Source organism: Spea bombifrons, chromosome 10 (genome assembly GCF_027358695.1).
Source record: "Spea bombifrons isolate aSpeBom1 chromosome 10, aSpeBom1.2.pri, whole genome shotgun sequence".
Taxonomy (NCBI): Eukaryota; Metazoa; Chordata; class Amphibia; order Anura; family Pelobatidae; genus Spea; species Spea bombifrons.
The window spans coordinates 1443498-1456975 of NC_071096.1; the positions used below are offsets into that span (position 1 = coordinate 1443498).

At 45.3% G+C, this 13478-nt stretch overlaps 1 protein-coding gene across 3 annotated transcripts in view; it reads left to right on the forward strand.

The window, feature by feature from the left end:
* DENND2B (DENN domain containing 2B) overlaps window positions 1–13478 on the forward strand; it is a 56989-nt gene that overhangs the window by 16766 nt on the left and 26745 nt on the right. For all 3 annotated transcript variants that reach the window (XM_053449005.1, XM_053449004.1, XM_053449006.1), the window contains exon 2: window positions 9502–9606. In XM_053449005.1, coding sequence (XP_053304980.1) covers window positions 9527–9606 — 80 coding nt within the window. In that variant the 5' untranslated portion in view covers window positions 9502–9526. The remainder of the gene's footprint in view (window positions 1–9501; window positions 9607–13478) is intronic.

Below are 13478 nucleotides of genomic sequence, written 5' to 3' on the forward strand. Positions count from 1 at the left end.
ATATTGACCCGTTTCCTGCTGTTTCTATACACATTACGGGGCTTTTAGGGCTGTAGAACCCTGCGATCCCCTCATACCCAGCAAACATTCTGACCTCCTAGAAAAGAGGGGCATCGGGGGGGAGGGGCATCAGGGGAGGAGAGAGGGGCATCAGGGATATGGAGGGACTGTCTCTCCAACTCAGGGACATTTGGGAAGTATGTTAATCTGTAACCCCAGTGACATGGAGCGCAGCCCATTTAATCATTACCTGGGTATAGACGAGCGCGCCGTGTCCTGCTGCTTTAAATGGGGCCGTTATTCCTCCCCTCTGGAAGGATCCCAGGGTGACGCGGCGGGGCTGGCACGGCCGGCGCTCCCCGTTTCCAGGGGAATTATTTCTGTGTACTTTGAATACAAGGTGATGCGGCGTTCAGAGCATAAACATACCTGCGCGACCTTGTCGGGAGCTCTCAGAACACGCCTGCAGAGACAAAGTAACCGGCCGCTGCCAGGAGCCGACGCGTTTCCCTGGGAGCTGACGCTCTGCCGGGAGCCGACGCGTTTCCCCGGGAGCTGACACTCTGCAGGGAGCCGACGCGTTTCCCCGGGAGCTGACGCTCTGCCGAGAGCCGACGCGTTTCCCCGGGAGCTGACGCTCTGTAGGGAGCCGACGCGTTTCCCCGGGAGCTGACGCTCTGCCGGGAGCCGACGCGTTTCCCCGGGAGCTGACGCTCTGCCGGGAGCCGACGCGTTTCCCCGGGAGCTGACGCCGGGAGCTGCCGAGAGTTCTCCGGGAGCTGCCGAGAGCCGACGCGTTTCCCAGGGAGCTGACGTTCTGCCGGGAGCCGATGCGTTTCCCCGGGAGCTGACGCTCTGCCGGGAGCCGACGCGTTTCCTTGGGAGCTGATGCTCTGCCGGGAGCTGACGCGTTTCCCTGGGAGCTGACGCTCTGCCGGGAGCCGATGCGTTTCCCAGGGAGCTGACGCTCTACCAGGTGCCGCCGCCAGCCGAACTCCAGCATGAACCCGGCAACAATCCGCGGCAACAAACCCCAAATCACTTTCCTCGCTCATTCATCATCCCGAGGGAGAGGGAGATGGGATGGGGGAGATAGAGGGAGATGGGATGGGGTAGAGAGAGAGGGAGATGGGGAGAGAGAGATGGGATGGGGGAGATAGTGGGAGATAGGATGGGGGTGGAGAGGGAGACGGGATGAGGGGGAGAGAGAGATGGGGTGGGGGGGCATTTCAATACAGAAAGGGAAAAAGGACAGGAGGGGAATTTATTTCAAAAGAGTAGAAAATGTATAACGAGAGAGCGGAATCACTAGAGACAGAGACTGAGATGGAAGGAAGTTTTACTTTACTGTAGAGTAGAGGGTAGTAGATAAGTGGGACAGCTTCCAAGCAGAGATGGCAGAGGGTAATACAGTGAGAGTATTAAACATGCATAGGATAGACATACGGCTCCTGAATCTAAAACAAGACCAACGACTGATGGGCCAGCGGGGGCCGATCTGCCAGCTGATTGATACATGCAGCGTTCAGCGGATTCTGTCCGGATCAGGAAAGTTCCCGGCTTGTGCTGGGATGCAGTTGTGGTTCCGCCAACGCTCCGGCGCTGCGTACAGAACGTGGTTGTTACAAATTCCCTTCAGAAAGTCGCCCATTTGTATTTATTTATGAAATATCCCCCCCCCCGGAGCGCGTCTCCTCCTCACACATTATATCCAGAAAAGGGAAAATAACATTAATAGAGTTTTGCGGCTGGAATTTCATAAAACAAAGTATTGGGGCGCGAGAATTTAACAACCCGGCTAAAAAACCCCCGTTTTCATCTACAAATAGATTTACCGAAATATAAAGTTTTGGTCTCGATTCTTGAAGCGTTTTGACCGCATTTCTTGATAATTGGCCAAATAGATCTATTTCTGAATCCTCCTCGCTTTCATCCCTCAATAAACATCTTCATTTTATTTCATTATTCTAATTATTTCTTTATTGGCCACAAAACATGGCGGAGATTCTTTTTGATGTAAAACTTGGCGGAATCGGTTTCTTCCAAGCTGGTTCTAGACATTATTTAACTGGAGAGACCCCAAAGAAAACAAAACGGGCCATTTCTCCATAAATCCGATCGATCCCGCCGTTATGACTATCTAAGGTAACGCTCTCTGCCGCCGAGCCGACGTCTTTACTGTTATTCCAACCAACAATACAGATCATTTCAGATCATTTTGGGCTAATTCTAGAATTATTCTATATTTATGTTTATTTACAGTTTTCAGCTGGAGAGACCACTTTGGGCGATGACGTTTTAGACACTTGCTTCATTGAGCCGTCGCTTATGTGAATTTTTTTTCCCCCCGAAAAAAACATTTTTTAATTTTTTTTATTTTTTTCATTTTTTTTTACCCAGGCTTGATTCTAGAAAAATTCCAACACTTACACTGAAATATTTTTTTCAAGATTAAATGTTGGAAATATCTTTCTGGAAAAAATATAATTTTTTATTATGTTTTTAAACTTTGATTCCAGAGAAAAATAAAAATCTACTTTGAGCATATATATATATTTTTTTTTAAATTCCCTTTTAAATCCACTGATTTTTATCCGTCTTGGAAATATCTTTCTGGAAAATATATAATTTTTATTTTTTTTTTCTTAAACTTTGATTGATTCCAGAGAAAGAAAACTCTTCTTTGAACATAGTTTTTTTTTTTAAATTTTTTTATATCTGTCTTAGAAAATAAATTTAAATGCTGCCCCGACAGCTTCCGGAGATGAAAACAGAAATATTCTCCTCTCCCGGCTGCTTCGGCTGTAAAATCTAGAACTGACCAAATATGGCTAAATGTTCTGCTCCTCGGCCGGCCGGCGGATTTTCTGGAGGAAATCTCTTTATACGACATATACAAGGCCCACGGCCGCTGTGACGCGCGACACCTTTCACATGACACAGCCCTGATTTATGGACCGGTGGCCCCCATCCTACCGAAATTGTGAAAAAAAACCCGATTCAAGGGTAAAGCATTTCTCTCAAGTGTCCCTGTTTAGCGTAGCCAGTCCCTCTTTATGCCCCAAATCCTTTGACCCCCTCTCCTCCCCTGATGCCCCTCTTCTCAAGCAGCTCTGAATGTTTCTAAATCCCCCAAAAGCCCCCATAATTGATACAGAAGATGGAGAAAATGTGATTATTAAAGATACTGTGCAGCTAACTTACATAATAAGTACAGCGCTACGGAATTTGATGGCGCTATATAAAACAATAAATAATAATAATAATAAATTATTGTTATTGATATTATTTTTGATTAGATATATTATTATTATTATTATTATTGATATTATTGTTGTTGATTATATTTATTATTATTGATGTTATTGTTGATTATATTATTATCATGATAATTATAATTATTAATATTATTTTTGATAGTGTTTATGATATTATTATATTCATTATTATTATTGATATCATTGTTGATTATTGTTATCATTATAATTAATATTATTTTTGATAGTGTTTATGATATTATTATATTTATTATTATTATTGATGTTATTGTTGATTATTATTATCATTATTATAATTATTATTAATATTATTTTGTTTATGATATTATTATTCTATGTATTATTATTATTGATATCATTGTTGATTATTATTATTATTATTTTTATTATTATTTCAAATACATTCATAAGTAAAAAAAAAAATAATACAAAAATAAATAAAAAAGTAATAATAAAAAAATAGTTTCACAGCCCCCTCTCCTTATGAAAGGCAGAGTGTCAGGTGGTCCGTGGCTCCGCGATGAATAACGATCCATCCTCGGTATTAATGTGTAACGCACTTCACACAGAAGGCTCTTTTGTTGGGGTTTAAATCACGGGACGGGGAGAGGCCACATCATTCGCCGTCATTTCCATTCGGAGCGGCGAAGTCACGCGGCTGGGACAGGAATGCCGGTGAATGACCGGACCCATTCATTAATCCCCTCACTCATTAATTATTGATAAAGCCCACACAATGGCCATTTGTCCCGATAAAGAGTGGTGAGTATGTTATAAAGTGACACGCTGCACGGGGCGTGATGTCATGCGTTTAAATACCTTTATATTGGGGGATTAATGGAATTCTGTAATATTAACAGAATTAACAAATATTTCCAAGCACGCAGAAGGAGATTGGGATCGATCAATAAATAACATTTCTTGGTTTGTTCCGGATATCTCAGGGTTTTGCTGACGGGGGGGGGGGGGCGATTGGGGGACGCGGAGGGGGTCCGAGGACTTGGTGGAGTGAAGAAGCTCTGATAGGAAAGCGTTTGGGGATGAGGAGGCCGGAAATTCCTTTAAAGATACGAAGTTCTCAGAGTAGAAACGATTCTGGTTCAAAAGATTCAAAGAATCAAAAGGTTTTATAAATAAATTGGTTTCTCTTTTCCGGAGAAGGTCGAATGTACGACATGATCTCCTGAGAGGTCTCTGTAATGCGTGCGGATATTTAGGAGCTTTTCGATGACGGACAAGGGGCAAGAAGACCAAGAGATTTTGTGAGACTCTAGAACTCAAAAGAGCAGAAGCGTTGCTGTGATTCCGGGCACGAGAGATTCGCGTGTTCTATTCCTTGATACATTTTGGGCAACCAAATTCTTAAGTGAAGGAGACCAGGGGCCGGAACAATCATGGCCGCAGTGGTCACAACTTCGACCAGGCCTGGCATTCTAGGGGGGACCCCTGCGACAGCTGCTTTAAAAGCTGCTAGGCTGTTTGGGGGCAAAGATGGCACAAATCAGCTGCTGGGGCAAAGATGGCACAGATAAGCTGTTTGGGAGGTTGTTGGCACCGACAAGCAGTGTGGGGCCTAAGATGGAACAGAGAGGCCGTTTGGGGCCTAAGATGGCACAGAGAGGCTGTTTGGGGGCAAAGATGACACAGACAAGCAGGGTGGGGCCTAAGATGGCACAGATAAGCTGTTTGGGGGCAAAGCTGGCACTGTAGGACATGTAACTTGGCGAAGTCGGCGACCCGCACCGGAGCCCTGTGGTTTCTGGTTACGCCCCTGAAGGAGACCCATTTTTTAGCAGAATCTGCTGTTTTTCTGTTATCTTTGAAGTTTCTTCACCGTAAACAATAAGCCGAGCCTGAGATTTGGGGATAAAAACGCTCTATTTGGTTGAATTTGGTGGACTTGTTACTATGTTACGAGACTCTTTCCCACCGACGCGTCTCAGCTGTGGATTATCTACGGGTCGGGCGTCTGAGGGATGTTAGGACTTGTAGTCTATCCAGAGCCGCAGAGCGCGTCGGGTTTCTGGAGGGACTCGGCCGTCTCTCCCGGGCGCTCGCACCGTTTATGGATGGTGGCCCCGGTCCCCGAGCTATCGATGCGGGCGATGATGTAATGCGCTGCGTCTGAGTCAGATAATTGGCCGCAGCTGGATGGCTGAAAACCTCTTCCTAATAGTGGCTGTTGTGGTTACTCCAGAAATGTTTATTCTCTCGGGCTCCAGAAAGAAGTTCGCGCATTTTAACTCCGCTCCGCCGCCGCCACAGGAATGATCGCGCGCAGACTGCCACTTTTCTGCTTCAATAACACACGCGGTGAGATGTGCAAGGTGTTCTGTTTGAATGTGGCTTCGTGGGCTGATGCCGCGTCGGCCCCTGCGGCCCCTGGGTGTTTTTCCACATGGGGGGGTGCATCTCTCATCGAGTTAGGCCAAAAGCTTTCTCTTCTTCAGACGGAATCATCATCCTTATTGTTTCCATCTGAAAAAGAGACCTCTGAGGCTTCTGTGACACCTTTTCTATGTCAGCCCATCTTTATCCGGATCGAGTATCACCAAAAGATTTTTCTCTGATGAGGGGTATTTCCGAGTCCCCCGTGACATTTAGATCTGGACGTCTGCCAACGCGTTTCGTTCCACGTCATGCAGCTTATTGTCTGGACTGGCGCTGTGGAAGCAGAGCGGGAGATACGTCGCTGGGCGTATAGAAAGGCCGTTTTGTGGCGTGCCGCGTTTCTCTGCGTTCGGAGCCGAGTGGCCTTTCTGCGCATGAGACTCGCCAAGTGTACACAGCGCGTTTTATGAGCCGGCACCGATAACGGCGTTACTCATCATACGCGGAGCGGGGCTTCATTTCTGCGTGACTTCAGTGTAAAGGAATTCGCGTGACCGGAGCGAGACATCAGCAGGCGGACTGGGTTTGGAAACCGCACCGTTTAACCTCTGCCATATCTGCCGGAATGCTGTTCCACTCATCTACCACTCTCTACACCCAATTAGCGCGATTGCCTTGGAGATACTTCGTTCCAAAGTAAGGGACCTAAAGAAAATCATGATCGGTCAGGAACCTCTAGGACCGCTTTAGCGCTTCTTTAACAATCACAGAAGAAGCCGTAGAGTCGCATCGCCTTTCAACCCCGAGGACAGGGGCTTCCAACCTGCGGCCCTCCAGCTGCTGCAGACTACATCTCCCATCATGCTCTTCCAGCCAAGAGGCTCCAGTATTCAGGTTCCGGTTTGGTTATTAACACAGAGCAAAACTATTCATATTTGGCTTTTGCTATAAAAAAGATTGGTAGCTTTTCTACCAGATAAAGTATATTCCATTAAGAGCAGGACTAACTCCAATTACCTTCAGCCGGCCAAGGCGCAGTCGCCTATAGACTGTAAGCTCCTAGGAGCCGGGCCCTTGTAACCCGTGTCGTGTTATTGTCACATGAAACATTCTCCCCTGTTGTAACAGCGCTACGGAATCTGTCGGCGCCATATAACTAAATGGAGTGCCGTATAATGACGTAGCAGCTGAATCCCTCGCGTCCGAGACGTAAACGAATCCCGGGCGCGGCGGGAACCGCTTGGAATGATCTGCCCCGGGGGTAAAATCCTGCCCTGCCATGTGGTGGCCGGAGCGGAGCCCCCGCCGCCGAGGTCCTCGAGCGAAGCCCCCGAGGAGTCTGACTCACATGTCCTGAAGCGTCTTTTATTTTGTCGCTGACGGAATGACCCAAATCGTTTGTTTTTCTGCATTCTTCGGGGTTTAAAGATGTTTCACAATCTCCTTTTTTCCAGGAATCCAAATTTTGCGTTTTTATTCTTTTTTTTCTTTATCGCTCCAAATAAATTCGGATTTTTTTTTAAGATCTGTGTGTTTTAATTTTTGCTTTTAATGTCTTTTTTTTAACCCATAAAGCCCGTTGGGTATTTTGGCGATGTTACTGATGCCCCGGGGCAGATGGGTATCAGGGTCCCAAAAGCCCCTCTGCCTATCCCGAAACGATCGCCAGATGGTTTTCCTTCCTTCCTTATAAATCTTTATGAGACGAAAAGCAACAAAATCAATAAATTTCTCGACAAAAAAAGTACATTTATAAGAAAAAAGTGAAATGTCTTTAAAGCTACCGGCGAAGTGCCCAGGAGGGCCCCGGACGCTGCATACTCTATGCCGTGAGATGAAATTGCTGTTTTTTTGCATCATCTCCTGTTCGGGAAATGTAATCCGGCGTTGTTTTCCGAACAAACATTCCTCTTTATGGTCAATTTACAGAAATAAAAAAAAGTAATTTGAAGCTAATCCTTGAAAGACGAATCCTTTTGTAATTTTGACCCTTTCAGTCCCTGGGTGGGGGATGGTAACGCGTTCCTTACCTACTTGCCCTTAAACGGTTAAAAAGTCACTTACCATCTGGTTACTATCTGGTTATTTTCTGAAACATTATGGCAAAACGTGTAAATATCGCGTAACGCAGCCAAGAAACCCGCAGAATTGCCGAGCTCGCTGTCCGGGGAGCCGGGCATTAACGGGTTAATTATAATTGTCTTTTATAGTCATTTGCTTTTGTTGATGGCGCTGCCAGTAAACCGGATCCGTCTGTTCTGAGGATGCAATAACCTTCCTGATCCTTATAATAATAATAATAATAATGCAATAACCCTCCTCATACTGACGCGTAAATAAATGAAATGATGAAGAATGGGGAAAAAATCCGATCGGTAAATTATTTCCTGCGGGAAAGAAAAGATTTCATCTCCCAGATCATTTCACGAATATTCCTTTAATACATAAAATATATATAAATAATAAACGTCCTATAGGGGGAATCCACGCCATAGGACGAACTGGGTGACCACGCCCACTCCTACCGTAGCTCCTCCCCAGTCAACCTTCTGACGCACATCATGGGGAAAAAAAGAAAAATGTCTTTTTTTTTTAAATAAAACGTTACTTTTGGCTGGAATATCCCACGTCGGACGTTTCTGAGGCTTCATCTGTTTTGTGTTTTGTCCGTTTGTCACCAAAGCGATTCATTTATTTATCCTTCACGGTATTTTGGGGCGGATTCCGGGAACTCTTCACGTCTGTAACATGCAAGCCCTGAGCTGTGTCACACGTGGCCTCAATACGGTTATTTCTGTGATTTTGTTTAAAGATCTCGCTAACGTAGTCCAGAGGGATTCGTGTCTCAACTGCACGGAATCAACAGCCATGAAACAACGTATCCAATTCTAAACAAATGTATCAGCAGCTGACTTATGATGTCATGATTGCTTTAATTCCCCTTCCTTACATCACCCAGATCGGCCCCTGTCGGCCCGTCTAGTCGCCCGTTCAGCTCTGCTGGGAGGCTGTTCCTCTTATCTACCACCCTTGAAACCTGGGGTCAGCAGAGTGCGGCATTCAGGGCTCCGACATTCCGTTTGTGGATTTAATAACTGAACTTTAGTTCGTAGGATGACTGCTCTTCTCCAGGAAGCTCTCGATAAAGGAATTTACTCCCCTTATAAAAATATCAAGCGGAGAAGTACATCGAACCCGAAAAATGATAAAGAACTCGAGGTTCAAAGAAATGTGTGGTGCGGGGGAGGGGCGGTTATGCTTTTAAATCTTTGTCATAGTAGGAGATCCATTCTCTGCTCCCACAACTCAAATGCTTGCCATCTTCTGATATGTCTGAAAACAGAACTAATGGATTAAGTATTTTATTTGTTAACCCCTCGCCCTGTTCCCAGAGGGGGTCCTTGCCATGCACCCCTGTTTCATTATTTAAAAAAAGTTTGTTTCTATTATTAGGTTTTATTTAAGCAAAAAATATCGTTAGGTTTTAATTTTGCGAGTTGCAGGCGAGGGCATGAGAGTCCACATTGAGCTCAGATTACCTCGCATGCCCTCACCTGTAACTCTCAAATTTTGCACTGGCCAACAAATTAGGGCTTTCTCAGTTTGAATTAACACTCTAGTGTTCCGTCAGAATGCTCGGTATCTTAGCGTAGACTCAATCATCTAAACAACCCAAAGGGTCAAAACATTAAATAACAAGTCCTCCGACGCGTTTCTGTCCCCGCAGTCTGACGGAGACCTTTTGGAGACGGGTCATTGTAGTTAAGGAACCGGGGGAAGCGAGAGGCGGATTTGCGGAGCAGGGATGGGGCGTAAAGGTTGTTGGGGTTTTTGGGAGGAACGCGTTCTAGAATCATCCTTCTGACTTGTGCTCCTGTGTTTCTCACTTTAGCTTCTTCCGTCCACCGAGGGCAGATATGACCATGACGGCCAACAAGATCGCAGCCATCCCTCAGAGAGCGGCCGGGAATAAAATCCCGCGAGATATTCTGGAACGGTAAGGCCGACGGGTTTATTAATCCTCATTCTGGATCCTCTAATAATATCATTCATACATCTCTGCATCGGGCGGGATGTTTGCTGCATTATCCGCTATTATCCGCTGTTATCCGCTATTATCCGCTGTTATCTGCTGTTATCCGCTATTATCCAAGCTGTGTGGGGCTGCAAAGCCTTTGAATCTTTCAGTGTTGGCTGAAGTGTTGGGAGTTGGAGATGCTGTGTCTGGGGCAGGCGGTTGTCTTCCTCTTGATGTGATTTGTGTAGCGCTGTGTAGGCTCTTTTGTGTTTTGTACCCGTTGCACGCGGGTTGTGTTGTATTTGCCGGATGGGCTGTGTAGTCTGCGCCGGTCGGTGGTTTTTCTTTCCCGTAGACTGTTTAAATACTAAAAGGATTTAACAAAAGAAAGGGGAGAAATGTTACAACAAGAGGCTAGAATCCAAAACTAGTAGGACGTTTTACTTTACTGAAAGGGTGGGAGATAAGTGGAACAGCGTCCCAGCAGAAGTGGTAGAGGGTGATACAGTGAGGGGATTAAACATGCATGGGGTAGGCATACGGCTCCTGAATCTAAGACGAGACCAACGACTGATTAAGGTTTGAGTCTTTACAGCAGGAGAGACGGGCGACTAGACGGGGGCCGCTGGGGGCCGATCTGCCTTTCTCTGGCTTTCTCTGTTGTAGGTTTTGCTGGTTGTCGTCTTCCGCTCTCACGCTATCGTTCTGCGGTTCCCCTCTCTGACCCTCCCGTCCATTGTGTGCTTTGGGAAGAGCCCATTAAACGCTTAGCGGTCGGATCGCGTCGAAAGCCTCGCTCCTGGATTGCATCACTAAACGTTCTCTGTGGGAAGCGCGGCTCGTCCAACGCGGCTCACACTTTGCCAAAAGGAGGAATCGTGCGCCGGGATCATCAAATCATAAATCAAACCTGCAAATAAAGTCTCCAATGCAGTCATTCATCGCAAACCGCCTCCCAGCCCCGATGCCTGTACTAGGCTCCCTCTATGAACATTCCTATATTTTTGTCCTGAATCCAGACGGTTCAGACGCAGAACAAATAAACTTCCCATTCGAGAAAAGGATAGAAAATGTTCCCAAATCATAGCATTATTTTTATTATTATACATCTCGCTGTACAATCAGGGGCAAGTCATCTAAATGACACGACAGCAGTTTTTCCTCTATCAGCATTTTCCAGGCTGCGTTCCACGCATGATATAGAATAACGTAAAGGAAAAGTGCCAGGTTTACTAAACGGTGCTCTGTGCCACTTCATACAATCTGATACATTTGAAGCTAATAATATCATTGTTTTCATTTTAACTCATTAGAGGATGGTTTGTGCTGTGAGCTGAGGATTTCCTTTTTTTAACCTCAAGTGATCATGGGTAAAAAGCCCAGTTAATTTGGGGAAATATAACCCCCATTAGGGCTACAGGTGTGAAACACCCCAAAGCACCCAAAAAGCTATAAAGTTAAAGGTAATTTTTATAGAAACTGAAATAAAAAAAGCTTTTCAAAAAATCGTCAGTGTGATTTTTATACGTAAAGATCTAACATTTAGCAAGGTCCTTAGCTGGTGCTGGAGCGTGCTAGCCTCAGCGGTCTCCTTTAAAACCATTCTTTAACTATTGTTTTGAGATACTAGGCTTTGAATCCCTCGAGCAGGAAGTTTTTTATGAGCCAAAGCTACGAAAAGACACAATAGCCAGACGCGGCGTTACATGGTGGACAAAGTGCCGGGGCCGGTCACCTAAATACAGACACAGCGGAGCTTCGGCGTGTTTGGGTTTGGGGGGAGGATGCCGCATCCCGGGCTCGTCCGTCACAGGTGACCAAGTGACCCAAATAACCCACACCGGACGTATCAGGGGATGGAGAGATTTACTGCTTTATTATTTATTGTCTTATATATCGCCATCATATTCCGCAGCGCTGTACAAACACCTAACAAGCAATATATAACATAACAGAAACAGGGAGTCCGGCGGGCCCTGCGCACAGGAGCTGACAATCTATGTTTAAGTTTAGTGTTTAAATAAACTGCGGATCCTGTAGTCGGGGTTCGAAATCCTTTGCAACAAAGTAACAGCCGACGTCAAGTATCAATACCCGGGTAACTATATATATATATACACAGGCTCTGTCTGTCTGTCTGTCTGTCTATCCATCCATCTATCTATCTATCTATCAATCTATCTATTATCTATCTATTATCTATCTATCTATCTATCTATCTATCTATCTATCTATCTATCTATCTATCTATCAATCTATCTATCTATCTATCTATTATCTATCTATTATCTATCTATCTATCTATCTATCTATCTATCTATCTATCTATCTATCTATCTATCTATCTATCTATCAATCTATCTATCTATCTATCTATTATCTATCTATTATCTATCTATCTATCTATCTATCTATCAATCTATCTATCTATCTATCTATTATCTATCTATTATCTATCTATCTATCTATCTATCTATCAATAATCTATCTATCATCTATCTATCTATCTATCTATCTATCTATCTATCTATCTATCTATCTATCTATCTATCTATCCATCTATCATCTATCTATCTATCTATCTATCTATCTATCATCTCTCTCTCTCTCTCTCTCTCTCTCTCTGTCTGTCTGTCTCTGTGTTACCAGTAAATCATGGCTATATGTATAGAATATACGGATGGGGCAAAAGCCAAGCCTGTCACTTTAACTGCCCCCGGGCATCAATGAGTTAATCTTTAAGACGCCGGGAATATAATGGTATGGAGTATAGGACGCTGTGGAAGTATCCGCCCTTTGGCAGGCTTCCCCGTTGGGACTTTCTTCCTGCAGGTATTAAGTGAGACGAGGGCAGATCCGGCGGTGATTCCAGTCCCCGGGTGACGGCACGGAGAGGGGCTGAGAAAGCCGGAAGGGATCAGCTGTCTGGGGGGGGTGAGGCCGGATTTTGGGTCGCAGAGCAATGGTCTGACAGGTGGGACCTTATTATACGAGACTCAGGTGAGTGCATACGAGGGGGAGAGAGGGCTTGGCCCACGGGGGTGTATACAAGGAGTTAATTGCGCAATTCTCGTTATAGGGACAGTGGGTGTATAGAGTGGTATTTAAAGAGTTAATTGCGCAGTGCGTGTTATGGGGACGGTGGGTGTATAGAGTGGTATTTAAAGAGTTAATTGCGCAGTGCATGTTATGGGGACGGTGGGTGTATACGGGGTATTTATACCGTCTCCAGGTGTGTTGTGTGCAGGTGTACGGGGAGTTGCCGGCTACGTGATGCGCAGGAATAAATAAATATATAAATAAATATAACGTAAAATGTCGGAATAAAGCGGGAATTCATCTCCCTGCATAGCGGGGACAGACGTGCAAAAAAATGAGGAATATCTGGGAATCGGGTATTATGATTAATATCATTATTTATTTATTTATTTATATTGCGCCTGGACACGTAAAACGAGGCATTATCAAGGCTTTTGGGGACTTAATTAGGGACGTGGTGGAAATGCATTAACCCTGTAAGAACGGAGGGTGTTTGAGGGCGCCTGGAAGCGGGCGATTTCAGGGCGTTTCTCGGGAAAATACATTCTGGGTGAGAACGGTCCAATCATTTATGGAAAAAAGAGGAGAAAAGCTCGGCTTAGTTGCTGTTTCTTTACTTTGTCGATGAGGACGGGGTGTTTGGGTTCTGCTGGTGCCGGGGCGGACGGCCTTGTCTTACGTTGTTGGGCTGAGCGCCTCTTCTCGGAATGGATTTGCCCCCGCGCGTTTTACCATGTGAATCGTTATTCTGCGAGGCGGGAGGCTCCAAGCTCGGGATTTGGGTTCTCGTTCGTCCTTCTAGACATCGCTCT